Source organism: Trachypithecus francoisi, unplaced genomic scaffold (genome assembly GCF_009764315.1).
Source record: "Trachypithecus francoisi isolate TF-2019V2 unplaced genomic scaffold, Tfra_2.0 Lachesis_group8, whole genome shotgun sequence".
In the NCBI taxonomy this organism is placed as follows: domain Eukaryota; kingdom Metazoa; phylum Chordata; class Mammalia; order Primates; family Cercopithecidae; genus Trachypithecus; species Trachypithecus francoisi.
Genome location: NW_022681473.1, coordinates 43369618 through 43396251, shown reverse-complemented (window position 1 = coordinate 43396251; position 26634 = coordinate 43369618). Strand labels below are relative to the sequence as shown.

The 26634-nt window shown below is 38.8% G+C and overlaps 1 protein-coding gene across 2 annotated transcripts in view; it reads left to right on the top strand.

Moving 5' to 3' along the window:
• The window catches only part of NELL1 (neural EGFL like 1), a 984256-nt gene extending 972601 nt beyond the window's left edge, over positions 1–11655 (top strand). For both annotated transcript variants that reach the window (XM_033205025.1, XM_033205024.1), the window contains 3 exons: positions 6919–7095; positions 9329–9553; positions 11157–11655. In XM_033205025.1, coding sequence (XP_033060916.1) covers positions 6919–7095; positions 9329–9553; positions 11157–11207 — 453 coding nt within the window. In that variant the 3' untranslated portion in view covers positions 11208–11655. The remainder of the gene's footprint in view (positions 1–6918; positions 7096–9328; positions 9554–11156) is intronic.
• The last annotated feature ends 14979 nt before the right edge of the window (positions 11656–26634 follow it).

Below are 26634 nucleotides of genomic sequence, written 5' to 3'. Positions count from 1 at the left end.
CTGAGCAGATAAAAGCTAACTAGAAAGAAATCACTTAGGCTGAGGTAAAGGTTCAGAGGAGTAAAGATGAAAACTTGAAAGAGGGATAGAGAAGTAACATCTAATGGGAGAAAATGCAGAAGTGAAAAATGGGTCCTGATGACTGATATTGCTAGAGACTTAGTGTCTGTGGTAATGTCTTCCCTATTCTCTGGGCAAAAAAAAAGCTCATGACTAGCAAGTTTGAGACATAGCTGCCCATTTTCTCAGGTGAATAGAATTCAGGTGCCATTGATAAGTGTAAGAACCAGGGTCTGCAAGTTGGGCTTGTATGCTACTACATCTATACCTACATGTACACTTATACCTATACCTATCCTATTATGAGTAGTAACTGGATAATCTAGTGGGAGGAAGACAGCAAATTATGAAGGCCAGATAGTGTTTCTATGATTTCATACAGTTAAAAAATGTGAGTAGCATTCATCTTGAAAACAATAATACTAAAGACTTGAGCAGCGTTAGTTCTTGAATTTTTCTGGGGGTTAGAGAGGAGTAGGGAAAGGGATACCATAAATAGCCAGTAAACTTCCATGTTATAATAAAGTCAGGGACAAATTACTGTGGAAAGGAAAGGCAAAGTGGAGAAGATCTTTTCCATGAGATTGTCTGGAATCATGGCCATCTGACCTGGTTTATATAAACCTATTCCCAGAAACTGAAGATGGTCATGCCAGGGATGCTCTCAAAAGCACTCATGTATCCCTTTCTGGCAAGGAGGAAAGAATCTGATCTACAAGGAGCAGTCAGCACACTGGTCCTGCCTTCCTAAGAATAGCACTTACTCACAGGAAGCAGCCAGGGAAGAGTCTGGCCTGTGCCTGGGGCCAGGATAGAAGTAACCTCTCTGAATTCCAGAAAACTGCCCATAAAAATGCCTTACCTTGCTCTTTGAACCCAACTAGCAGCATTATAAATATATTCTTATCTATGGTGGTTTTGATGGTTGGAGTTAACTGTGCAAGCTGTAAGATTGTGTTTCTTTTGCTTGGAAAGAGGAACTTATTGGTAGGTTTCATTTGGCACTCAAAACTCTAGGGGTCCTGTAAAGGAACAGGGTGTCTCTTTCCGTTTCCCAGACTCTTTCTCCTGTGGTACTTCAAAACCCTGCTTTGTCTTTGCAGGAGCTTGAATGTTACACCATGCTACCTCCCCATCTCACTGGGTGATGTTGTTTCTCCATCAATGATTTTGAAGCTTTGCACCAGAATCACCTGCAGGGCTTGTGAAACTTTGATCACTGACTCTACCCTCAGTATTTTCTGGTTCAGTAGATCTGGGGAGGGGTGGGGGTGCAAGAATTTGCATTTTTCAGTAGTACCCAGGAGATAGTAATGCTGCTGGTTTGAGGGCTGCCTCTTTGAAAACCTTTGCCCCAAGAATCCTTCTGGTATCACTTTATCTAAGATTAGTTTTTTCTATCTCCTAGCCTCCTCATGATGCAAAGGTGCATCATAGTGGAAAATCATTGTTATGAAAGTTCAGGTTAGGGATAAGTTTGTTTTGTTATGAGTTTTCTACATGGAAAAGGCATTTCCCTCTCTGGGCTTAGTTTCCTCTTCATTAAAATGAGATAACTGGATAAAATGACTGCTAAATGTGTTTCCACCCCAGGTGTTAGGACTAAGGGACTAGTTTGTGGACTGTGACCTGAAAGCAAAATTAATACTTTGTAACAAGATTGGAAATCACAGCTCAATTTGTATGTGAGAAAGTAGAATAGGTGCATCTAGATTACCAGCCCTAATTTCATAGTCTATATATCAGGCATCAGCAAGGTTTTTTTCTTTAAAGGGTCATGTTGTAAATATTTCATGTTTTGTAGACCATAAAGCTTCTGTCCCAAATACTCAATTCTGCCATTGCAGTGTGAAAAAAAAAAAAAAAAAAAGTCCCAAATACTCAATTCTGCCATTGCAGTGTGAAAAAGACCCACAGGCAAAATGTAAATCAACAAGGGAACTTGTGTTCCAATAACACTTCATTTACAAAAACAGGCATCAGGTTGAATTTGGACCGTGGGCATCAGTTTTCAACCCAAAGTTTATATTACTGTTTTACAGAAATAATCTGACCTATGTCTACCTTCTTGATTTAAAAGTTTCAAAACTCTATGGCAGAAAAAAACATGAGTGATATTATGTAATCTGAAGTAAATATATCAGTGTGTTGACTATTCAGTATTAAAATTTATAATTAATAACAAAAAAGTATAATTTTTCCATGGCATAAGAAAAAAATATTTTTTATTTGATAGGAAAGTTTATTTCCCTGCTTTTTAAAATTCAGAAGCATTTTAACTATTACAATAGTAAGTAATTGCTTATCATTGAACTTGCAGTATAAAATTGCATCAAAACAGTTTCTGTGGCAGAAGATTGCGAAAGTACGTCTTTGGCATGTAAGTCGGGATTGTTCAAACCACCCATGGGATAGAGATCAAGCTCTGGAAAGAGCCTCAAAGATCTCTGACAAAAGGATTACTTATCGTCAGTGGGATCCATACTCTCCCCAAATTTAGTTTCTAGTACAATTGTGCTCTGTGAGCTGATGCTTTGTAATGGCATTCTCATTGTATTAATGGAGCCACCTGTGACATTTTCATTATTAAAAATGATTTTCTTGACAGTTACCCTGTAATTCAAAGGGAAAGTGAACATTGCCATTGTTCTGAAACACGTTAGAAGCTAAGAGGGTCCTATTTGGCATTTTCACATAATTGATGAGATGTGAAATTGCTTTATTTTGTACTAACCCTGGAGGCTATCCATTTATTCTTATTCATTCTTTTAATCAGCACGCGAGAAGAAAACTGACATTCTTATTGAGTCTCATAGCCTGTTGTTCAGTAACCTCTTCTGAAAGAATTTATCCCTTTGTTTGATGCCGGCCACAGACACAGCCATGCCGGTTCCCGAGGCATGATCCTTCTACACTTGGGAAGAGTGATAGTGTGCCATTGGAAGCTAAGCTGATCAAATGGTTTTATGTTGTAGATATCATTACTTTGCTTAGTTTTTGTTGGTTAAAGTAAGTCTTCAGGGAGTCATTTGGGGCCATGGTGACACAAGCAAAATATATTAGTGAGTTAAAATAATATGAGCTGTATGAGTTAAAAATATATGAGCTGTAAACCAAAGACCTATTGTTGGAAAATTCCTAGGATCAGGACACTTCCTTGTCCTGACTAGCTGGATTCTCTGATTCAATTCACTTGCTAAAATATAGACTCTCTTGCTTTCTCTCTATGTACATGTTTGCATATGAATGCAAATGTATATGTGTGTGTATAATCTTTCATCTCTTGATATTTTTGGAACACCATGATTTCTTGTTATTTGTACAGTAAAAGAGCCAATGCACACAATGCATTTTTCAACCTGTTGTTATATATGTAGCTGGCACATCTCCTTTCAATTCTCCTTAAAGGATATAAAGCTTTTAAGGTTTCCACTTTAGCTGACACTAAATATCTCAGCAAGCTCTGTCTGATTATTCAGCGTTGTTGTGGATAAAGTAGATAAAGACCTTGAGGGCAAGTCCATCAAGTTTTCAGATGTCACTAAGCTGTGAAGGAGAGTGAGCTATAGTAGATGACAGAAATAGCATTTGCAAAACATTATGACAGGAAGGAGAGATGAAATGGATCTAACAATATGAAATGCAACAGAGATAAACATCAAGTTGTATAGTGGCTGCCCCTAAACAGCCAACTGCACAAAATGAGATAGGGCTTAATGAGGTTTTAGTCTTCATTAAGCTCAATATTAGCCAACACTATGGCTCAGTCAAAGAAAGTAAATACAGTCATGCCTCACTTAATGACAGGGATACATTCTAAGAAACGAGTCATTAGGCTTTTTCCTCACTGTATCAACATCATAGAGTATATTTAAACAAACCTAGATGGAATAGCTTACTACACACCTAGGCTATTTGGTATAGTCTATTGGTTCTAGGCTATAAACCTGGACAGCATGATACTATACTTAATATTGTAGGCAACTGTAACACAGTGGTAAGTATTTGTATGTCTAAACATAGAAAAGGTACAGTAAAAATACACATAAAAGATGAAAAATGGTATACCTGTATAGAACACGTACCATGAATGGAGTTTACGGGACTAGAAGTTGCAGTAGGTGAGTCAGTGAGTGAATGTTGGGTGCATGTGAAGGCCTAGGATATTACTGTGCACTTCTGTAGACTTTATGAACCTTGTAAACTTAGGCTACACCAAATTTTGAAAAACAATTTTTTTCTTCAATAAATTAACCTTAGCTTATTGTAACTTTTTTACTTTATAAACTTTTTAATTTTTGTAACTTTTGACTCTTGTCTAATGACACTTAGTTTAAAACAAACACATTGTACAGCTGTACAAAATATTTTCTTTATATTATTCTATAATCTTTTTCTATTTTTAATTTTTTAAAACTTATTAAACATTTTTTTCAAACTAGGACCCAAAAACACACCTTAACCTAGGTCTCCACAGGGTCAGGATTATCAATATCACTGTCTTTCACCTCCATATTTTCCTCCATGTGTTGTCCCACTGGAAGGTCTCCAGAGACAATAATACCCACAGAGCTGTCATCTCTTATGATAACAATGCCTTCTTCTGGAATACCTCCTGAGGACTTGCCTGAGGCTGTTTTAGTTATCTCTTTTTTTATAAGTAGAAAGAATACATTCTAAAATAATGATTTAAAAAGATAGTATACTAAATACATAAACCAGTAAGCTAACCATTTATCATTATCAAGCAGTATGTACTGTAAATGACTGTAGGTGATATATTTTTATACAACTGGCAGCTCAGTAGGCTTGTTTACACAGACATCATTACAAACACGTGTGTGAGTAATGCACTGCATTATATAATGGCTGCGATGTCACTAGGTGACAGGAATTTTTCACCTTCATTAAAATTCTATAGGATCACCTTTGTATGTGTAGTATGTCAGTGACCAAAATTTCATTGTGTGGCACATGACTTTATTGAAAAAAGCCTGCATTAAGGAAAGTACAACACTTAAAAAAAGGTGAGCACGAAACTCAATTCACTCTTTCTTCAAAGACTGTTACTGAATAATTCTATTTAGTTCTCTCTCAGCTACCTCATTTGAGAAACAGAGATATATATACATATTCCACAAAATATCAGTATTAAATGTGATCATGCATGTAAATGCCTCTGCACAATATATAACACAAGATAAGCGTTAAGTGTATGGTAGAATATGATGATGATGATGATGATGATGATGATATATACTTAAAACTGTTGAAAGAGAAGGCAACTATGACAGTGAAAGGATTATAAATGAGGGGAACTGGTCAAGAAATTAGAGGTGTTTACCCAGAAGTGAAACATCTCAGTGAATACATAAGAGCTGTCTTCTAAAAACTGAAGAATTGAAATATGACAGAGTGTTTGGAGTTCTATTATTACCGAAGGTATGGATTCAGATCAATGGATAGAAGTAATGAGAAGTCTGATTTTTTACTTTGTAACATGTACAGAGATGCACACCGAATTCTCTCCATAGTGATGAATTCAAGACTGGAGAGCCTCAAGCACAGACTTGAACACTTTTGAATACAGCTGCTGTAAAGAGGATTCAGCTGTAGGTCAGGAGGCTTAGTTATATGTTCTTTAAGGTACCTTCCAGCCCTGAGACTCTTTGATGTTTTAAAATACTCAACAAATTAGTTTTAACCATGAATGGTGATGACAGGTCTTACCTTAAATTTTCAGCAATGAAGAACATTGTTTAAGAAATTACTGGCCGGGCGCGGTGGCTCAAGCCTGTAATCCCAGCACTTTGGGAGGCCGAGGCGGGCGGATCACGAGGTCAGGAGAACGAGACCCTCCTGGCTAACACGGTGAAACCCCGTCTCTACTAAAAATACAAAAAACTAGCCGGGCGACGTGGCGGGCGCCTGTAGTCCCAGCTACTCGGAGGCTGAGGCGGGAGAATGGCTGGAACCCGGGAGGCGGAGCTTGCAGTGAGCCGAGATCGCGCCACTGCACTCTAGCCTGGGCGACACAGTGAGACTCCGTCTCAAAAAAAAAAAAAAAAAAAAAAAAAAGAAATTACTGTAAGCAACAGATGTATAAAAAAAGACACATTGCAAAATGTTTAGTCTTACTGCTGAAGTGCTGCTGACTTTCAATTTTTTATAACTATGAGTCCTCAGAGCTAATACTTCAAAAATTGTACTGTGCTTACAATATGGAGAACTGTCATAAGATGGAAAGAGGCACCTGATTATACCCCCCTGTAGTACACAACTTTAAGGCGGTCTTGCCGAAGAAGATTTTGAGACCATCACAGTTGGTGGTGCTGCTTGGAGAATCACTACCTACCTATGCCATCTTGGATAACTGGTTTAGCCTCTCTGGGTTTAAGTTAATTGTTCTGTATAAAGGGCATAATCAGACTTCCTTTCACAGTTGGGACAGGGATATAGTTAGATGAATGTATTTGAATATGTTAAGTGGTATCATGGAAATACAGGAGCATGATTTTCCACTCAAATGACTTATTGATCATATATGCATTTTTAGCTGCTTACTTATAATTCTTACTTAGAAATATGATTTTTAAGAACCCTTTTGAAAAAGATTTTCAAAAAACATGTTGACTTTTTGTTAAACTTAGAAATGTTCCTATTTTTATTTTTTCTGCTCTGCAAGCAAAATCAGGGAAAGAAAGGGTGTGTTTGTGTGAACACACATGCGTGCTTCAGTTTTGAACAGAATGAGAGGTGGCCAGGGGATGACTAAGAATCCAAGAAGTTCAGTTCTCATAGTGTAGCTGCCCATCATGTCCTAAATGATGAAATCTCCTTAACTTCATTTCTAAACAGGATGGCAAGATATTCTGCCGACGGACAGCTTGTGATTGCCAGAATCCAAGTGCTGACCTTTTCTGTTGCCCAGAATGTGACACCAGGGTCACAAGTCAATGTTTAGACCAAAATGGTCACAAGCTGTATCGAAGTGGAGACAATTGGACCCATAGCTGTCAGCAATGTCGGTGTCTGGTATGTTGGCTTCCTGCAGGGCATTGAGCCTTTACTCTGAAAGAGGTTACAAATTCAGTTGTCTGTGGGACCTAGTTCCCTTTTTTTCATAATACTATACAGGGAGCTCTGGGGGTCCTGTGGCTAAGGGTCATGTTCTCTGATTAAAGATATTCAGGTTGTATTTGAAACACTGTACAAAGTAAAAAGCACATATTTATGGGACAGATTTGACCCAAACAATGACAGTTTACAGCTATTACTAATAAGAAATCAAGATCAAGAAAAATCTCTGCAAGAAAGGAAGCTTTCAAAACCTTGACTAGTTACTTGTAGTCCTGACAGAGCTAAATCTTTCATTTCTGTGCCGTAACCCTTAAAGATTTCAATATAAGAGGTGACAAAATATAGAAGAAATATCAGAGATTTAATCATAGAGCCCTAGAATCTAAACCTGGTCCTCCCACATGCTAGCTTAACATGGTTACCTTGAGTAAGTCCTAGCATTTTACTATTCTTTCCTCAAGTGGATACAGGAGTACATCTGAGGGAAAGAATGGGCTGTTATGAAGATTACAAGATATGTAAGAAGGACAAATACAGTACTTGGCTCAGAGAAGGTACTTAGTGTATGGTAGTGACTATTGTTAATACTTCCTACCTTGAAAAATCTTTTCAGATACTATGTGTTTAAAAAGAAAAAAATGATGGTTGTTATAAATATTAATATAGGGCTACTAATGGAATAATTAGATTTGAGAAAGTCCAGAGAAAAGGCTTAATTTCTTGACCGAGTTCTTTCAGTTTCAAATGATATCACAAAGATTTCTAGCAATGGAAAGACTTTTAGGACACATTGGCATGGAATGTGATGTCCCATATGTGAAGTCACAACCATGGAACATTCTGAGTTGATTCATAATGGATATTATTAGCTGGGTGTCCACAGTTTAACATTTGCTGACATGAATGATTCTCATTTTATGGGTACTGTATGAAAACAAGCATTCACATAAATTATGCTCTACATTTCCATCAGATTTTTAAAAATCTTCAGGTGAATGTGCAGATAATCTTAACAGAGTATGTCTTTCTTAATCACTCCTACAACTGAGAAGTAAGACTCAGATAAATAAAAATTGTAGTCATTTTTTAAAACTCCCACCAAAGGACAAACAAATCAATACAACTGTAGAATTAGTTTCCCTGTGAGACTAGCAAATTGTATATCTTTTCCAAGAAGCTAATCATCAGGCATCCAGAATAATTGGTATTAATTTTATGCATGAAATTTTCAGATAGAATTTCAGAAGTATATCCTCTTCCATCCCAGCCCCTGAGATGAATATTTCTCAGGAAAACTGAAGCTGTTAAACACATAACTTATGAATTACTTGAGAATAATGTGGGTCATGCTTAATACATATTTGTCAAGACTTTTCATGTGCCAGACTTTGTATGATGTAACAGTGAGCAAGATACACATGGCCTATACCTACACAAAGCCCATAGTCTTATGGAGATGACTGAACAATTAAACAAGTTACCATACATTATGAGGTATTATGCCATAGATTGTAATTCATGATAGCAGAGGAAGAAGATGCATAGTGAAATAGTTTTATTGTGGGCAGCTCAGTGAAGCCACAGATGCCAGATGCTGAGACACACAGAGGCTACATTTGAACTGCAATCTAGAAAGTTCAGTGGACACATGTTATATTCAAAACCATTCTGAAATGGTTCTCTTGACATTACCCAATCTTAACTTTAAAGCTGATTGAAATATTATAGTGCTTCATGTTCTGCTTTTGACCTTAAGAGAAACTCATTGCTCTTTATATACTAGACAGTATCTTAAAATTTATTTATTAGCCTTTAATGACCAAAACTGTGCTAAACATGATAGCAAGTAAAAAGCCCAAAGCCTGAAAGCTCAAAACTTAATGTGGAATTGTAGTGATTATGATATGATTATAAGTATCATGTTAAAATAATTATGGGCTGTGCTTGGCACACAAAGAAGCTCACCTAGATCTTTCTGTGTACTGCAGTATAGACGGTCGGCAAAAGCATTCTGAAAGAAGTGAGACCTATAGTAGGTCTTCAAGGAGGAAGTGTATTATATCCTCAATGGTGTCAACTAGAAACATTCAGTGATGAGAATTACTGTGCTCTCATTCCCCTTATATGACTTGGGAATAAACTTATGCATAGGAACAATAATCAGACTTTTTTTGCTTTTCCTCTACAGGAAGGAGAGGTAGATTGCTGGCCACTCACTTGCCCCAACTTGAGCTGTGAGTACACAGCTATCCTAGAAGGGGAGTGTTGTCCCCGCTGTGTCAGTGACCCCTGCCTAGCTGATAACATCGCCTATGACATCAGAAAAACTTGCCTGGACAGCTATGGTGTTTCAAGGCTTAGTGGCTCAGTGTGGACGATGGCTGGATCTCCCTGCACAACCTGTAAATGCAAGGTAATTGGATGTTCTGTGGATATTGAAGCCTTGAACAACTGCCAGAAAACACTTGCAGGAGGTCCACTCCTGATGTTTCTGAATGCACAGGTTCACTGGACATGGTGGAAACTCTGGCATAAATTTACTTCTGATAGGAATTTAATGTGTATGAATAAATCATAGCTGCACCTGTAAAAAGGCAAATTCCAAATGAGCATGAAATATAAGAATTGCTCCTGCCTTTGAACTACAGAATTTTGACAATTGATTCTAGGCTGAATTATGGCCGATTTAGGCTCTTTTGACCTGCATATTAAATAAAAAGGAAAAAAAGAAGGAAGGCAGGGAAGAAGAAAGAAGGAAGGGAGGGAGGGAAAGAGGAAAGGAGGGAGGGAAAGAGGGAAGGAGGGAGGGAAAGAGGGAGGAAGGAAGGAAACCAGTCAACTTCCTTTCATTCTGGAAAAGTTTCAAGTTCTTTTATTAAACCATCAATGTTAGGGGAAAAAAAGTCCTCTCAAGTTGTTTTGTTTAACTATCAGAGTGCCTAAGGTGGGGACCTGCAGCTCTTGCTATAGCATTTCATTAACAGTGATTATTTCCCTGTCTTTTTGGAGGAGTTTTCATGGACATCCTCATGTGTCATTAAGATTAAAAAACTGACCATTCTCTCCCTTCAAAGCTCATGAAGAGCTGGAGTGGTAGCTGATTTGGAACAATCATTAGTTAGTGTCAAATCTCTGCCAAAACATCTGTTTAAGATTCCCATGATCAAACATGTTAAAACTAGGAGTCTACTTGGTCCCATCAAACCTTGGCTCAGCTTCAGGCATCAGTGGAAGCTTCCCAACTTGCCTCTTTATGCTGTTATAAATGTAGATTTTTTTGTTGTTGTTTTTCTGGGAAAGTATCATCTTAAGATGTAGCCCCAACAGAAAAAGGATACTATCAGACCTCATATAGAAAACGGTCCATGGTCCCATTTGTACCTTCAGCTCCAAAGAACTAAATGATCAAGATACATGGAGACCTCTGTTACTTATTTGATAATTATATGGAATTATAAAGGTATATTTATATTAGTACATAAAATTATTTTTTAATGAATTTAAAAGTATTTGTGTACCCAAATATGCACTATCCCCTTCATAGTCACCATGAGAGATTTTATGTAAACCTTACTGGACCCCATCTTGGACTCGCCTGCAGATTGTTAGAGGTACTTTCAAATAGCTTCTTAAATGACAAATTGCTATCTTTTAGGATTTATGGAAAGAATCTCACTTGGAATAAGTACAGCAAACAGGTCGTGTGAAAAGTTGGAAATCCCAGGGAGGTCTCCTAGGCAGGGATTGAGTGCAGGTGGTGTGTGAAATTGCACTGCTAGCAGAATCCCAGTGAGCAGTACCCTGGAGGGTCTGGTCAGTCCTTCCTTTCTACCCTTTCTCTAGTTTTTTTCCTAGCAGTTTTTCTAGTCATTTTTATATGACTTCTTGAAGTTTTATAAACTTCTTGAAGTTTGCCTCAAAATGCAGAAGCTTGTTTTGAGTATAAAAATTGCAGACTGTTAATGAATTTATATTCTGTGTCTCAACTGGCTAACACATGTTTCTTTGATGCACAGAATGGAAGAGTCTGTTGTTCTGTGGATTTGGAGTGTCTTCAAAATAATTGAAGTATTTAAAATGGACTCATCGCAGAAGAATGGACAAAATGACCATCCAACGTGATTAAGAATAGGAATTGGTGGTTTGGGGTTTTTTGTTTGTTTGTTTTTTTTAACCATAGACAATTGCCAAAGTTTCCATCTGGGGAAGGTGTTTGGAGGTTGCCTTTTGGACCTACCACTTTGCTCATTCTTGCTAACCTAGTCTAGGTGACCTACAGTGCAGTCCATTTAAGTCAATGGTTGTTAAAAGAAGTTTCCCGTGTTGTAAATCATGTTTCCCTTATCAGATCATTTGCAAACACATTTAAATGATCTCATGGTAAATGTTGATGTATTTTTTGGCTTATTTTGTGTACTAACATAATAGAGACTCAGCTCTTTTTATTTATTTTGTTGATTTACGGATCAAATTCTAAAATAAAGTTGCCTGTTGTGATTTTTGTCCCATCTACTGTATACTTAGTGCTGAGATCCTTGTAAAATGTTTTGATGAAAATATATATGTAGAGTCCAATTGCATTATACATACATTTCAAAGTGTTGAACCTTCTTAAATGCCTACTCATTCAGCTTAAACAGGCTGAAGCCAAGTATGACAAAGAAGGGAAGGACCAAAAACAAAGAATTCTTTTAAAAGAGAACTCTTGTCTCTTTTGCAAAAAAAAAAAAAAAAAAATTTAACTCACAATTTAGAAGCAGCAATGCTTAAAGCCTTTCTTGGCTTTGAAAGCAAAATTACCTTTGTGTCAGATTTATGCAGTACTTGATCATTTATAAAGCATCACAGTTAGTTATTAATAAAGTTATAATCATAGTACCTGTCAGAAGTATTGTCCCTATATTACAGAAGTGTGAATTAAGGAGTTCCAGTCAACTAATTTGTTTAGAACTAGTTGATTTACAGTGTGTTGGGATTGGTAATCAAGTCTCCTAATTCCTGTTCAGTTTTTTTTTCTACTTAACTACATTGCCTCTCATATACATGAGGGAGACACCTTTAAGAAAATCTATTTGTATACTCAGAAGTTATTTTAGAACAGTGAATGTTTTCACTTGAGCCAATGCCATATTTTTAAGAATTTTCAGTTATTAAGTTTTACAAAATGAATAAAATGTGCAAATGACATTTTATCTGAGCTGAGAATTCAAGCTTGGGTTGTAGTTTCAGGGAAATCATATCTCAGTGGTTTGTGATACCTACAGCTCTTGAATTCATCATTACTCTGAATTAAGTTGGTTTGTGGATTCCCATTCACTCATCAACTTAAAAAAAGACCTAACTTGTTAAGTCAGTCATGCTAAAAAAATTTAAATATCAAATATTAGCCAAATTATTAATTTAAAATTACACACTTAGACAACTATTATTCATTGGTATTTGTCCAGTGGAAATGATACCCAATATTTTTTGTGAAAATGAAGTTCACTACATAAAATCAATTTTATGTATTGAATTATGATAATAGCAATTTAAATACTATAGTTGACAAAGACTGATATAATATGGTAAATTAGAACACATCTGTTTTATTTTAATTCCCTAAATGAAACCTTGAAGGGAATTTTAATATCACTTTTTGAAAATATTTACAACAATTTAAAAAATGCTTTCAATTTTTGCTGAAAAAAACAAAGACATTTACAAGAATTATTTGTGACTGAATATGTCAGGGATTGGCGAACTATGATCTTGTGTTAAATCTTATTATTAATAGCATAAAAGCATTGTGATTCAGTGGAATATGAGGGAAGATGAAAGTTCCACACATTAACTAGATGCATCTAATGAACACAATTTTGCCTCATTTGTTACATCCAGGTTCTGTACGAATATATATGTGTGTATATATGTTACATATAATATTGTATATTTGCTATATATGCTACATATGGATATATATTCATGCGTCCTACATTTATATTTAAATCTACTCATATGTAACATATATATATATATATATACACACACACACACACACACACACACATAAACACACACATATGTACACACATTCCCGGAACTTCCCCTACTCTGAACTTTATAGATCTGTGGTTACATACTGGTATGAACTTTCAGAATACATTTTCTTTGAATTATGGTTACAAACATATGGCTACAGGCTATAGGTTAGATTATATACTAATTGGGTACAGTCTTCATCTATCAGTATTTAGCATAGTGCCTTCCATACAGTGGGTTTTCAATTAAGTCTTTCAAATATTGAATTCATAATTTTTCATAGTATCAAAAAGCTATCAGGAGATATTGGAAACCCACTCTAGTGGTTTTCAAATATTCTTAAGCACGAGACTCATCTTAAAAATCCAAATGTATTCAGTCCTTCAATGTGGAAATTGACTAAAAGCAGAGTTTTTTCTGATTGGTGCGGGTGTTGGAACTGGAACAGCTTCACACACTCCACCACAGCTCACAACTTTCAACAGCGCACAGCTGGAAAGCTATTGACCTAATTCTTCACCTTCACTCCTACAAAAAAGGAAACTAGCACTCCAAGTGATTAAGTGACTTGTGCAGAGTTAACAACTAATTAGTCATAGACCTATAACTACCACCCAACCCACACCTTTTTTCCCTGTGCCATTCTGCTAAGGATTCCAAATGTGTTTCCACATTTCAATTCCAAGTGAGCTTTCTAAAATCCTTTTTAATGGATGACATTAAAAGACCATCATGGATGAGGTGTAGTATTTGTTATTGTCTTTTTTCTATGTCCCTTCTGATTATGACTTTCCTTTGTTAAAATTCTGGTAATGGGTTATGTGAAGCATTTGTATTTAAAGACCATATAGCATATCTAAACCCATAATAGCAATGAACCATTTACCAAATCACCCAACCTTATGCTTTATAGGAAAATAACTGAGGGAAAATAAAAACATTTTCCAAAAGCAACTACTTCTTTTCTTAGGATTAGAACACACACACACACACACACACACACACTCCTCAGAATACAATAAAATCTGGCATTAAGAGGCTATATGTATTGTCTGTTTTATGATTTTATTATTCATTCACCCTTCACTATTTTATTAATTCAGTGGTAGTGTGGCAGGCTCTGCAAATTCAGAGATGAATAAGACAAAATTACTCTTTATGGCTTTTGCAGCCTCATATGTAAAAGACTGATAATAAGCTAGAAAATAATCAAGTGAGAAACACAACTACTGGCTATATTAATACTAGGAAAAAATTGTGAAGTGATAAATTGGGGAGGAACTGGATAATCTCACTATATATAGGGTGAAGTGATGAAGGAAAAGCTCTCTAAGGGGGCAGTAGGCAAGCTGAGACCTGAGAATGGGAAAGAGCCATACATGCAAAGTGCTGTGGAAATACTTTTCCAGGCAAAAGAAATCAGTGCAAAGGACTGCAAGGTGGAAAGTAGTGCAGTGTGTTGAAGGTCATAAGTGGATCCAGAAGCCAGTAAGTGAAGGGACAGATGATACAAGGCTGAAGAGGAAGGCTGGAGTAGATGTTGCAGCCCATAGTCCTGAGATGGCCAGTCCCATGTTCATTCTGAGATCAATGGGGACCTATTAAACAATTACACATTTATTTACCCACCCTTTCAGGGACTTACATGTCTATACAATCTATTTTTTAGCTTTGAATTAATTCATATTTAATTACTATTCAGTAAACATTATGGAATTCCTATTACATACCTAGGAAGAATATAAGAATAAAAACATATCATCTTTTCCTTTAGAAATTTAACATCTAGATTGAGTTATCATAAAGCAATAAAAAATGACATAACGGCCGGGCACGGTGGCTCAAGCCTGTAATCCCAGCACTTTGGGAGGCCGAGACGGGTGGATCACGAGGTCAGGAGATCGACACCATCCTGGCTAACATGGTGAAACCCCGTCTCTACTAAAAAAATACAAAAAACTAGCCGGGCGAGGTGGCGGGCACCTGTAGTCCCAGCTACTCGGGAGGCTGAGGCAGGAGAATGGCATATACCCGGGAGGCGGAGCTTGCAGTGAGCTGAGATCTGGCCACTGCACTCCAGCCCGGGCAACCGAGCGAGACTCCGTCTCAAAAAAAAAAAAAAAAAAGAAAAAAAAGAAAAAAAATGACATAACATGCCCATAAATAAATTCGAAGAATGCCTACCAAAAAGAGAGCCTTTACACTTATTTGCTGCCTCTTCAGTACCCTCATTTGATTTCTTAGTTCTTGCCCTTTGCAATCATAATCAGTTGTCTAGTTCAATACTGTGATGTCATCTTATACTATAGTTTCAAACTGGGATAATGAAACAGAGAGGAAGAAGAGAATCTGTTTGATTGATCTAGAAACAGTAACAACTAACCCCACTACTACAACAGCACTAGAATATAGTAGTTAACTCTCCAAGTTGGGGTCCACCATATAATGCAAAGCTTTTGGGTAGAAATGATTTAGGTTACCAGAAAAAAAAAGATATTTATGTAATTTCCAGCAACTTTTCAACACATGGAGTTATTAAATTTTTTAAAAATAAACGGTTTATTTTTTGAGGCAGCAAATCGATATTTTAGGAACTGAGAAGCCAAATATCAGAAACATTTCAACACATGGAAATGAACATTTATCTAGATTAAATGGCAGTTGATATGCCAATCTCATATGATAAAAAATGTACAACGTTAAGAGGGACATTTACATACTTTTATACTATTTTAGCACTGTTGTTTTAATAATGTAATGAGCAAAATGAATTTAAGTGTAGGAAATGGTAATGTTTCTTTTAAATGCAAAATCAAATCACCTTCAATAATATTGGAAGCAGAGCTGATGCCTAGTGAACAAGGCATTCCTAGGGAATTTTTTTAACCTAATTTCATATATGACATTTGAAAATGACTTATTTAATAAATAGACAACTAAACTAGAAATCAGAGTTACAGAAGCTGTGAACAGATTTTAACATATCAAATTATAAGGGACAATGTGATTTAAAGAAGTCCCTAATGGAGGGAGTGATGAAAACTGCAACATCAATAAGAGTGCATACCTCAAAGGTCTCCACTGATTGATTGTTAGCTGATTATTGCCAGTTGAGAATGTAGGCTCAGTCTTTCCAATTTTTCAAAAAAAGCCATAAATTTGAATTTTAATGTGTGAGATGAGTTTTACATTTTTCATCCAGGTTTGAAAGAGTAAATTCATACCGTACAAAACACGTCTATGGACTCATATGACCCATGGGATCAATTTGTCACAGACCTGGTTTAGGGCCACTGGAAAGTCTAGAAGATAGCTAATACTCCAAATGTTTTAGGGCAATAAATCAATTGCTCTGCTCCTTATCCTAACTGCACTCTTCCCCCATTTTTCATTCACTGTAATGATATGGCACTTACTGGTACCTAACCCCAGAATTTATTCAGTGTTTTGTGTTTTCAGCAAAGTATGAATGTGGGTATTTCTAGTAATTAGTTCATTTCTACCAGAAGGAGAACACTTGCTTCTTAAGTGAGTGGAACATCAGCGTCCTACCTTACTGTTGGAAGGCATCATCAGCCACCATAAATATTTCCATTTCTGAAACAAATGATGTGTTTGTAGTATGTGCTCATTCAAAAGGTTTAAGATTGAAATATCTTATTTGTTATCAGAACTGTGCATTGTCCAGACAACAACCATGGATTAATTCTCATAGGTATACTGATGATGATTAAATTGTATGGCAGTTTGTTGAAAGAACAAGACAGACAAGACCCAAGATCTTCCCTGTTCCAGCCTCACTCTGATTCACAACCAGACAAGCAAAGCAGACCAGGGAAGTCTAGATAGACAAAGTCAATGGAAAGCATAGGAGCTGCTGGCAGGCTCTTGGGGCATCACCTGGAGAGGTAAAGAAAGGAAAGCCCAGAATAGCCTCTCCATAACAATGACAGAGCATCTTGGTGGCTGCAGTCCAACTGAGAAAGGAGTGCTCATCATTCATTTTTGTTATTCAGCATGTAAGAAAACATGCAGAGGATACAGGTACAGCAGACCTAAAAAAAACTAATTAAAGAGAGTGAAAAGGGAACCCCTATGTAATGTGGAGAGCATCAAAATTAAGAGTAGCTTGTGTTTCCTGTGGCTGCTGTAACATATCATCATATACCTGGTGTCTTAAAACAATAGAGATTTATTCTCTCACAGTTCTGGAGTCTAGAAGTCTGAAATCAAGGTGTCAGCAGGGCCATGGTCCCTCCAGAAGCTCTAGGGGAAAATACTTCTTACATCTTTCAGCTTCAGATGACTCCAGGTAATCCTTGGCTTGTGGCCCCATTACTCTAATTTCTGCCACTGTGGTCACATTATCTCCTTCTCTTCTCTGTGTGTCTCCTATAAAGACAATTGCCTACCAAGATAAGAATAAATTTCCGTAGCATACCTGATGGTATTATACCATATCAGTTGTCATCTCTTAATTGTACAATTAGATTTATTACTATAATTTATCATTTAGATTTACTCATGACTTCCCTTCATTTCATGCAAAAAAAAAAAAAAAGAGTTGCAAATAATTCACCTCTGAATATTTTGAAGAAATGTGGCCATTTTATATTGGGAAAATAGACTCTAGGCTAACAACTACACTTCAAGTAATTATCAAATCAGTGTTTAATGGGCAACTCACTCAGGTTCTGTGTTCTCAGAGCTGAGGGAAGAAACCTAATATAGAACTACTCTACTACTTGACAGAAATTGTACTTAACATTACACAAATGTATCAATTCATGCTTACAACAATTCTAAAAGTTGGAGACAATAGTCCACATTTTACTGATGAGGAAATGGGCAAATGACCTTGCCTTATACAGCTGTGGACAGAGGTTTTGCGATTCTGAAGCTAAAGCCATATGGAATAGCCAGAAAAGATTTTGAGAGGAAGACTTACTGTTGCCTTAAAAGACTGCAAAAACAGGAAGACTTTCCTTGAAATAAGAAGGCAGAGAAACGGAAGAACTAGACTGAAAAAGAGAGTATACTGATGAATAAAGTAGCATAAGTGAATATTAGAGCAGGTCTTTTTTTTCAGGATAAATGGTCTGGACTGGGTTGCAGATCTGAGATACATTCTGGTTCTTGAGGGACCGGCATTTTTACTATAATTCTAGACAGGACTTTGTTGTGTTGCATTTGATGAAATAGTATGTGCCTGGCACATGCATGGCTAGAAGGGTTCTCTTACTTCATGATTCAACAGCTGTTAGTTTTCACTTTCACATTCTGGATAAGGTGGGTAATTATATTCAGCTGTCTGCAACCATCCTGCTACTACTCTCTCACAGACTTGTGACTCTTCATTTGTTCTCAGGAGCAGGGTTGCACTGTGAGCTGTGAAATGCATCCAGCTGTCCAGTGCCTGGCAGAAGCCTGTTCATCATCTGCCTCTCTACTCTGGATCTAGATGGTTCAATTACACTGGTTTTCAATGGAGAGATTCATCTTTCTAGTCACTTTACATAGCAATCTTAGAAAATATGAGAAATCATTCTGACTCCACAATGGACAAAACTACTAAAAATGTCCAGTTTAGAGCATGAAAAAATGATATATTATAAAAAAAGACAAAATGTAGGAGTGAATCTACAGAACTAGGATCAAGAAAAGGGGCCTTACTGGCCTTTATGAACAGCCCACGTGATGTGAAGTAGCAAAGGTGAGGAACAGACAGTATGCAGTGGCTTCAAGCTGGTAAAACAAACCCCTGTATTTAGCTCAAGCTTTGGAGCACAGCACTAAAAGATGGTTGGATTTGGGGAGACTGTCCTGAGAACTTCCTGTCTAAGCACCTGCACATTTCTTTTTCAAAGAACTTTCTTCAATGTAAAGAAACCAACTGCCTATGGATCATGCTTATTTCTTCAATAACTTATGAACTTATCTTTATGCTAGACATTGAATGCTTATTTTACTGAGCATTTCTTTTTGACAATGTTATTTAGGAGCACCAAGGTACAGAAAACAATTTTCCAGGCATTTGGAGGAATGTCATTTTTTCCATATGAAAGGATACACTACACAGCATTGCACTGATTTAATAAAACACATTTCTAAAACAAAACAAAACAAAAAACAAAAACAAAAAGCAGCTCTGAAGGCTAGGGATTCATGTTGCTAATTTTTAGGACAAAGACTCTATGAGCTACTTTGAAAGATCTCTGTGAAGCAGCATATGAGCAGTGATTGATTGTGGTATCAATGCAATTGGAAGCAGACTCGCTCAATAGTCCTGGAGATCTAGCAGCATAGTCAGGGGAAGTCAGCAGGTCTGTAGGAGATTGGGGGTCCTTGTTGGTGCTGAGTTAACCGTTTTGCACTGTTTTAATAGGTGTGTAATAAGAGAGTTTGGAGCATGGGATGAGGTTACAGGATATTATTTTGATGCCACAGTGTAGCATATGAATAAAGCCACCTGCACCATAGAGGCTTGAGAATACAGTGGCAAAGGGAAGAAGAATGAGAACAAACAAAGTGGAAAGAGCACAAGTATTGGAGCCAGACAGACCTGGGTTTGAATATCAGTTTTATTACCCCCTAGTTGGGTCAACTGTGAACAAGTTACTAACCTGCTTGAGTATCAAAATTTTTGTTTATTAAAACAAGTAGTAAAAACTACATATTTTGAGGAGCTTTTACAAGATTACGAGATACTTTATGAAACGGGAATAGTAGGTACTGGCGACTCCAAATGGAGAAATGGAGGGAGACAAGGGCTGAAAATCTTCCCATTGGGCGCTATGTTCACTATCTGAGTAACCAGATCAATAGAAGCCCAAACCTCAGCACTACACAATACACTTTTATCAAAAACCTGCACATGTGCCTTTTTTTTTAAAATGGAATTTTTTAAGAGATACTTTATTAAGTACATAAGCCTTACAGATGGTAACTGAATGGGTTATTATTAGGTGTCTTTTTTGATGTTTTTACCTCTTAAGATGTTCTACTCCCTCTTTTCTCATTTCCTAAAGCAACTACATAAATAGCTGGCAAAAGATTGGGCTCTGCTCTTCTTCAGAATCCAAAATATCTTAATATCTTAGCCTGGTTGATGAGCCGTCAAACAAACACACATCTTATGCTATTTGTTTTTCCCTCCAAGGAGATGAATGAGCAACTTCAACATATGACAGTACTTGGGGTGTGGCAGGTAGTTATAAAAAGAAAAAGAACTTCTAACAAGCTGGGTAAATTGTACAATTGTTCAGCACTTAAATTCTCCTGTCAGGCTGCATAGACAAGTGGAATGATGATAAAAAGGTGTATTATAGGTACGCAGTTGCATGCAAGTAGGTAATTATTATCTACTGGTCAAAAGACTGAAATTCAATGGTAAATACAAGTCAGGTAATTTGAAGTCATTTGCTCTAATAAATAAAATATGAGGTAGATAAAAAGGCTGGGTATTGTTTCCCTTGGAAAACCTGCAAGAGAGGAAACACTTTACCATGAAGTCCACACGCAGAATACCCTCTTCCTCTGCAGAGCTAAGAAATGGAGGGAATCTCTGGATAAACAATATATTTGGTGGTACTATTAAAATAATAAAAGGCAAATAGCTTGATTTAAAAATGGGCAGAGGACCTGAACAGATGCATTTCTCCCAAGAAGACATAAAAATGGGCAACAGATATATGAAAAGGTGATCAACATCACTAATCACCAGGTAAATACAAATTAAAAGCACTCTGAAATATCACCTCACACCCATTTGGATGACTATTACATACAAGATAAGACATAAAAAATGTTGGCAAGGGAGTGGAGAAAAGGGAACATTAGTATATTGTTGGTAGGAATGTAGACTAGTACAGAATTATGGAAAATAGTATGCAGTTAAAGAAATTAAAATAGAACTACTAAATGACTCAGCAGTCCTACTTCTGGATTTATATCCAAAGGATATAAAAATCATTATTTTGTAAAGGTACCTGCACTCCCATGCTCACAGTGGCATTTTCACAACAGCCAATATATGAAAACAACCTAAGTGCCCATCAATAGATGAATGAATAAATAAAAAATATATTTAGGTATTTTGCACATATATTTTATATAATGAAATATTATTCAGCCTTAAAAAAAAGCCTATCTTGCCATTTGCCACAACATGAATGGACCTAGAGGACATTAAGTGAAATAGGCTAGACACAGAAAGAAATATATTGCATGATCTCACTTATATGTGGAATGTGTTTTAAAGAAGATCGAATACAGCAATAGAGCATGAAACAGTGGTTATGAGGTGGGCGTGGGCATGAAATGGAGAGGTGTAGGTCAAAGGATACAAAGGAACAGATACGTAGGATGAACAGGTCTAGAGATCTAATGCACAACTTGGGAACTATGGTTAAAAAATTGTATTACATTCGAAATTTTTCTTAGATAAGTAGATTTTAGCTGCTCTTGTCACCAAAAAAGCTGTGTGAGATGATAGATTTGTTAATCTGCTTCATTTTGCAATCTATATGTATTCTATAACATCATGTTGTAAACCTCAACTATACGCAATAAAATTCACTTTAAAAAAGAGAGGGAGACAAAATGAACTTTTCAAACCATAGGGAAGACTGAGTAGAGTGGCTCACATGTCCCCTTCTTGCATGGCTTCTACAAACCTACAACTGGTCCCCACCATGTGAGCTGTGAAGTGGTCTTTTCTGTAGTTGCCCAGTCAAGACTAATCAATCAGTATTTACCGACTGCCCTTGACTGAACTATATCTCATAGAAATACTAAAAAAGCAAAATCCAGGTGTCCAGAATGAAGTCTTACTAAAAAAGATCCCTGTGAGTGACTGAAACAGGTGGACCATCTCTTTCTTTACCCAGATACTAACACTTACTGTCTTATGCCAAATAATAGAAAAATGATGCTTCTGCCCATTCCCAGGGAAAGGAAACATCAGGAATTCAATTAGATAAAGTATAGACATTATAATTTGATTTTTAGGTAAAGGAAGGGACTAACATGGCATTAAAACAACAGATATGAGATGCTGCAATTATCCTTTCCAGATGCAATTATCTAGATAATTTAGACCAAAACAAATGTAGAATAAAAACAAAAACAATTGCTTACATTACATAGATTATAAGAAAAACATTAATAGAATGAATCTCTGAGGCTAAATTATGTGGCATACATGTTGGCCTGGTTTGAGAACAAAATTACTTCTTACGCACTCACTGTGTGTCAGTCAGGGAACAGAATACCAGATACCAAATACTACATGTTCTCACTTGTAAATGGAAGCTAAATGATGAGAACACATGGACACAGAGGGGAACATACACAGGGGCCTTTCAGAGGAGGGAGAGGATCAGAAAAAATAACTAATGAGCACTAGTCTTAATACCTAGGTGATGAAATAATCTGTACCACAAACCCCCATGACACAAGTTTACTTGTGTAACAAACCTGCAATTGTACCCCTAAACTTAAAATAAAAGTTAAAAAATGAGAATGAAATAATACTAGTCCTTGTCCTTGAGGAGCTTAACATTTATAAGGGGTTATAGACTATGAATTTTAGAATAATGTGTTAAAATTTGTGATAGAGTTGACTGTAAGATGCTAACAAAGTAGAAAGGGAAAGCACCTGACCCATGTTTGGACAAACGGAGGCAAGATGGCGCAGTTTCGGGTTCTTCACCGTCAACTTTCCCGCACCCGGGAAAGACACGGGTGGACTGCGCAGGCGCAACCCGACCTCCGACGGAGAATAACTGGAACCCGCCTAGCCACGCCTGCCGCTCCGCCCCTGACCCGCCTATGTCCCGCCCACTGCCCTCCCACTCCCGGGCCCAGGACATAAAAGCCGCTCCCGGGGGCGCACAGTGCGAACTTCCTTGGCCCCTCCTCGTACACGGGACCCAGGAACCTCGTCGAGAACGCCAGTGCGAACTTCCTTGGCCCCTGCTCCTGTGCGGACCTAGGAACCTCGCCTGAGAAGGCCGGAGCGACTTCGTCAGCCTCCACTGCCGGAGACCGGTGAACCTCGCTCCCTTCTTCACATTGGCTTGTAAATAAAGTTTTTTTGCCTTGCCTACTTGCCTTTTCTCTGGCATTTGCTCTGGGGGTCGCATTAAAGCAAATCAGCTGGTGCCAAAACCCGGGAGGAGACCCCTCGTCAGGGCCCCCCAAGGTCCGAGGAGCCGCCTCCTTCCACGCCCCAGATGGACCAGGACCTGGACATCTCTTTCCCCACCTCCAAGTCTCCTAGGGGTGAGTACCTTTTGCCTCTCTCTCATATTCCTTGGCCAGAAGTCCTGTGCAGGCCCAAGGCTTTTTTTCCGGTCACCAGGTGACCCAGGGAAGTTCCCAAAGGCAGAGACGTCTGCCCAGAGGAACTCCATTCCATTCCATGGGAGACCCGTCCAGGACGGAGACGTCCGCCTGGAGGTAATCTCCATTCCATTCCGTGGGAGACCCGTCCAGGACGGAGACTTCCACCTGGAGGTAATCTCCATTCCGGCTCCAGGAGCCTCTCACTGGTCTCTAGTGGCTCCAAAGGACGCTTTGTAGCCAGGTAGAGTTCGGTTTCCGTTTCCGCCTATTGGCGAGAGGAAGGCAATGGGAAACCCCCAATCCAAAATACCTAGAGACTTCCCTTTTATGGTGTCTTCTAAAAAACCTCAAAACTTTGCAATTAGAACAAGATCTCAGGCAAAAGCGACTGGTGTTCCTCTCCACTGTGGCGTGGCCACAATATAAATTAGACAATCAGTCTCAATGGCCTCCTGAGGGCACCCTAGACCATAACATTTTGACCGACCTCAGTAGTTTTTGTCAACGCTTAGGCAAGTGGTCGGAAATTAATTATATACAGGGATTTTGGGCCTTGCGTTCTCATCCGGACCTGTGTGGCCGGTGTTCCTTGGCTCAAGTCATGTTGGCTAGGGACGCAGGCCTAACAAAGTCCGAAAAAGAGGAGTCATCTTTCCTGTCTGAGTTGCCCGAAGACCTTACTTCCCCTCCCTCCCTTCCACTCCCGCCGTATACCCCACCTCCCCCTCCCACTTCGGCCCCACCTCCTCTTTCGGCTCCACCTCCCCCTCCCGTTCTCGTGGTTGTCCCGCCTCCCTCCTCATCCCCTCCCACCATTGTTGAGGCTACACTTCCCTCCGACCCCTCGGCACTTCCGCCTGGTCATCTTAGTTCGCCTATCTCTGCCCATACCCACTCTAAAGATTGCCTAACTGCCCCTGCTCCTACTCCCACCCTATCCAACCCCCCTGCGGTCTTAGCACCCTTGCGTGAGGTGGTCGGAGCAGAGGGCGTAGTTAGAGTTCATGTTCCCTTTTCATTAGCAGATCTTTCAAAGATTGAAAGACGCCTAGGAGATTTTTCTGCCAACCCTTCAATTTATACCAAAGAATTTAGATACCTTTGCCAGGCCTACGATTTAACCTGGCATGATCTCCAGGTTATTCTTACCTCTACTCTAAACCCTGAGGAGCAAGAGCACATCCTAGTGGCCGCCAGGCAGCATGCCAACCAATTACACTTAACAGACCCTGCGTTCCCACTAGGGAAACAAGCAGTCCCCTCTATAGACCCAGACTGGAACTATCAAGTAGGCCAGCCAGGCCGCCGAAGATGAGATATGATGACTCAATGTCTTCTGGCTGGTATGCAGGCGGCCTCAAATAAGGTAGTAAATTTCAATAAACTAAAAGAAATTATTCAAGGTCCAGATGAGAACCCGGCCACATTTTTAAACAGGCTAACTGAGGCTTTAATTCAATACACTCGGTTAGACCCAGCTTCCCCAGCTGGAGCCACTATTCTAGCATCATATTTTATTTCACAATCAGCCTCGGATATTCGGAAAAAAATCCAAAAGGCAGAGGATGGACCGCAAACTCCTATTCAAGACCTAGTCAAGTCGGCCTTCAAGGTCTATAATTCAAGGGAGGAAATGGCTGAGGCCCAACGACAGGCCCGCCTAAAGCAGAAGGTACAGTTCCAGACTCAAGCCTTAGTTGCTGCTTTGCAGCCTAGCCGTAACCCAAAACTGGAGAGCAAAACCCCCGGAGGCTCAAAGACAATAAAAGGGGCTTGCTATAAATGTGGTAACCCAGGGCATTGGGCTAATAGATGTCCCCAGAGTCCCCAACCGTCTGAGCCAGTGCGGCTGTGCTACAAGTGCAGAGTAGCTGGACACTGGGCTAAAAAGTGTCCTAACCCTCGTCTGCCAACAACTCCTTGTCCAGCATGCCATGAAGAAGGGCACTGGAAGTCTGACTGCCCCACCCTGAAAACGGGCATGGCGCCTCAATGTGATGTCCCTTCTCAGGACCCTGGGAGCTCCTTCCAGCTCTTACATCTGGATGACGACTGAAGGTGCCGGGACTCGGGGACCCCCATCACCCTCGCCGAGCTGCAGGTAACTCTCCTGGTAGCGGGTAAGACAATTAATTTTTTAATTGACAGCGGGGCTACCTACTCTGTTTTGCCGTCTTTCGAAGGGCCTAGCCTTACCTCCAATATTTCTGTTGTAGGAGTCAATGGCTCCCCGTCCAGCCCTCGAAAAACCCCACCCCTTAATTGCTGCCTGGCCAACAACTATTTTGCACACTCGTTCCTCATTATCCCCTCATGCCCCACTCCCCTACTGGGCCGAGATGTTTTAAGTCAACTGAAAGCCTGTATCTCCATCCCTACTAGCACCCCTCACCCTACCCGCCATCTGCTTCTAGTATTGACTAACTCAAATGACTCCAACAATCCTACTAACCCTTTCCCCGATTTCCCCATTCCTATCGATCCCCAAGTGTGGGACACCTCCACTCCTGTCGTGGCGGACCATCATCCACCAATACTTATAAAACTTAAGAAACCATCTCAGTTTCCAACCCACCCACAGTTCTCTCTCTCTCCACAGCACTTACGAGGACTAAAACCAATCATTACTAGGTTACTCAGCCAACACATCCTCATCCCCATTCATTCTCCCTGTAACACCCCAATCCTACCTGTAAAGAAGGCAGATGGAACTTTTCGGTTAGTGCAGGATCTTCGTCTTATCAACGAAGCTGTTTGTCCCACCCATCCATTAGTTCCCAACCCCTATACCCTTCTTTCTCTCATTCCACCTAATACAACACACTTTACTGTACTGGATCTAAAAGATGCATTTTTCACTATTCCCCTGCACCCAGATTGTCAGTTTCTTTTTGCTTTTACATGGGAAGACCCAGACACCCATACCTCCACCCAACTGACATGGACAGTGCTTCCCCAAGGGTTCCGAGACAGCCCCCATTTCTTTGGGCAGGCCCTAGCAAAAGACTTAGCCTCCTGTCCTCTTACCAATAGTAAAATTCTCCAATATGTAGATGACCTTTTACTCTGTAGTCCCATGGGACAGGACTCTCTTTTAGACACTGCGATCCTCCTTAATCATCTAGG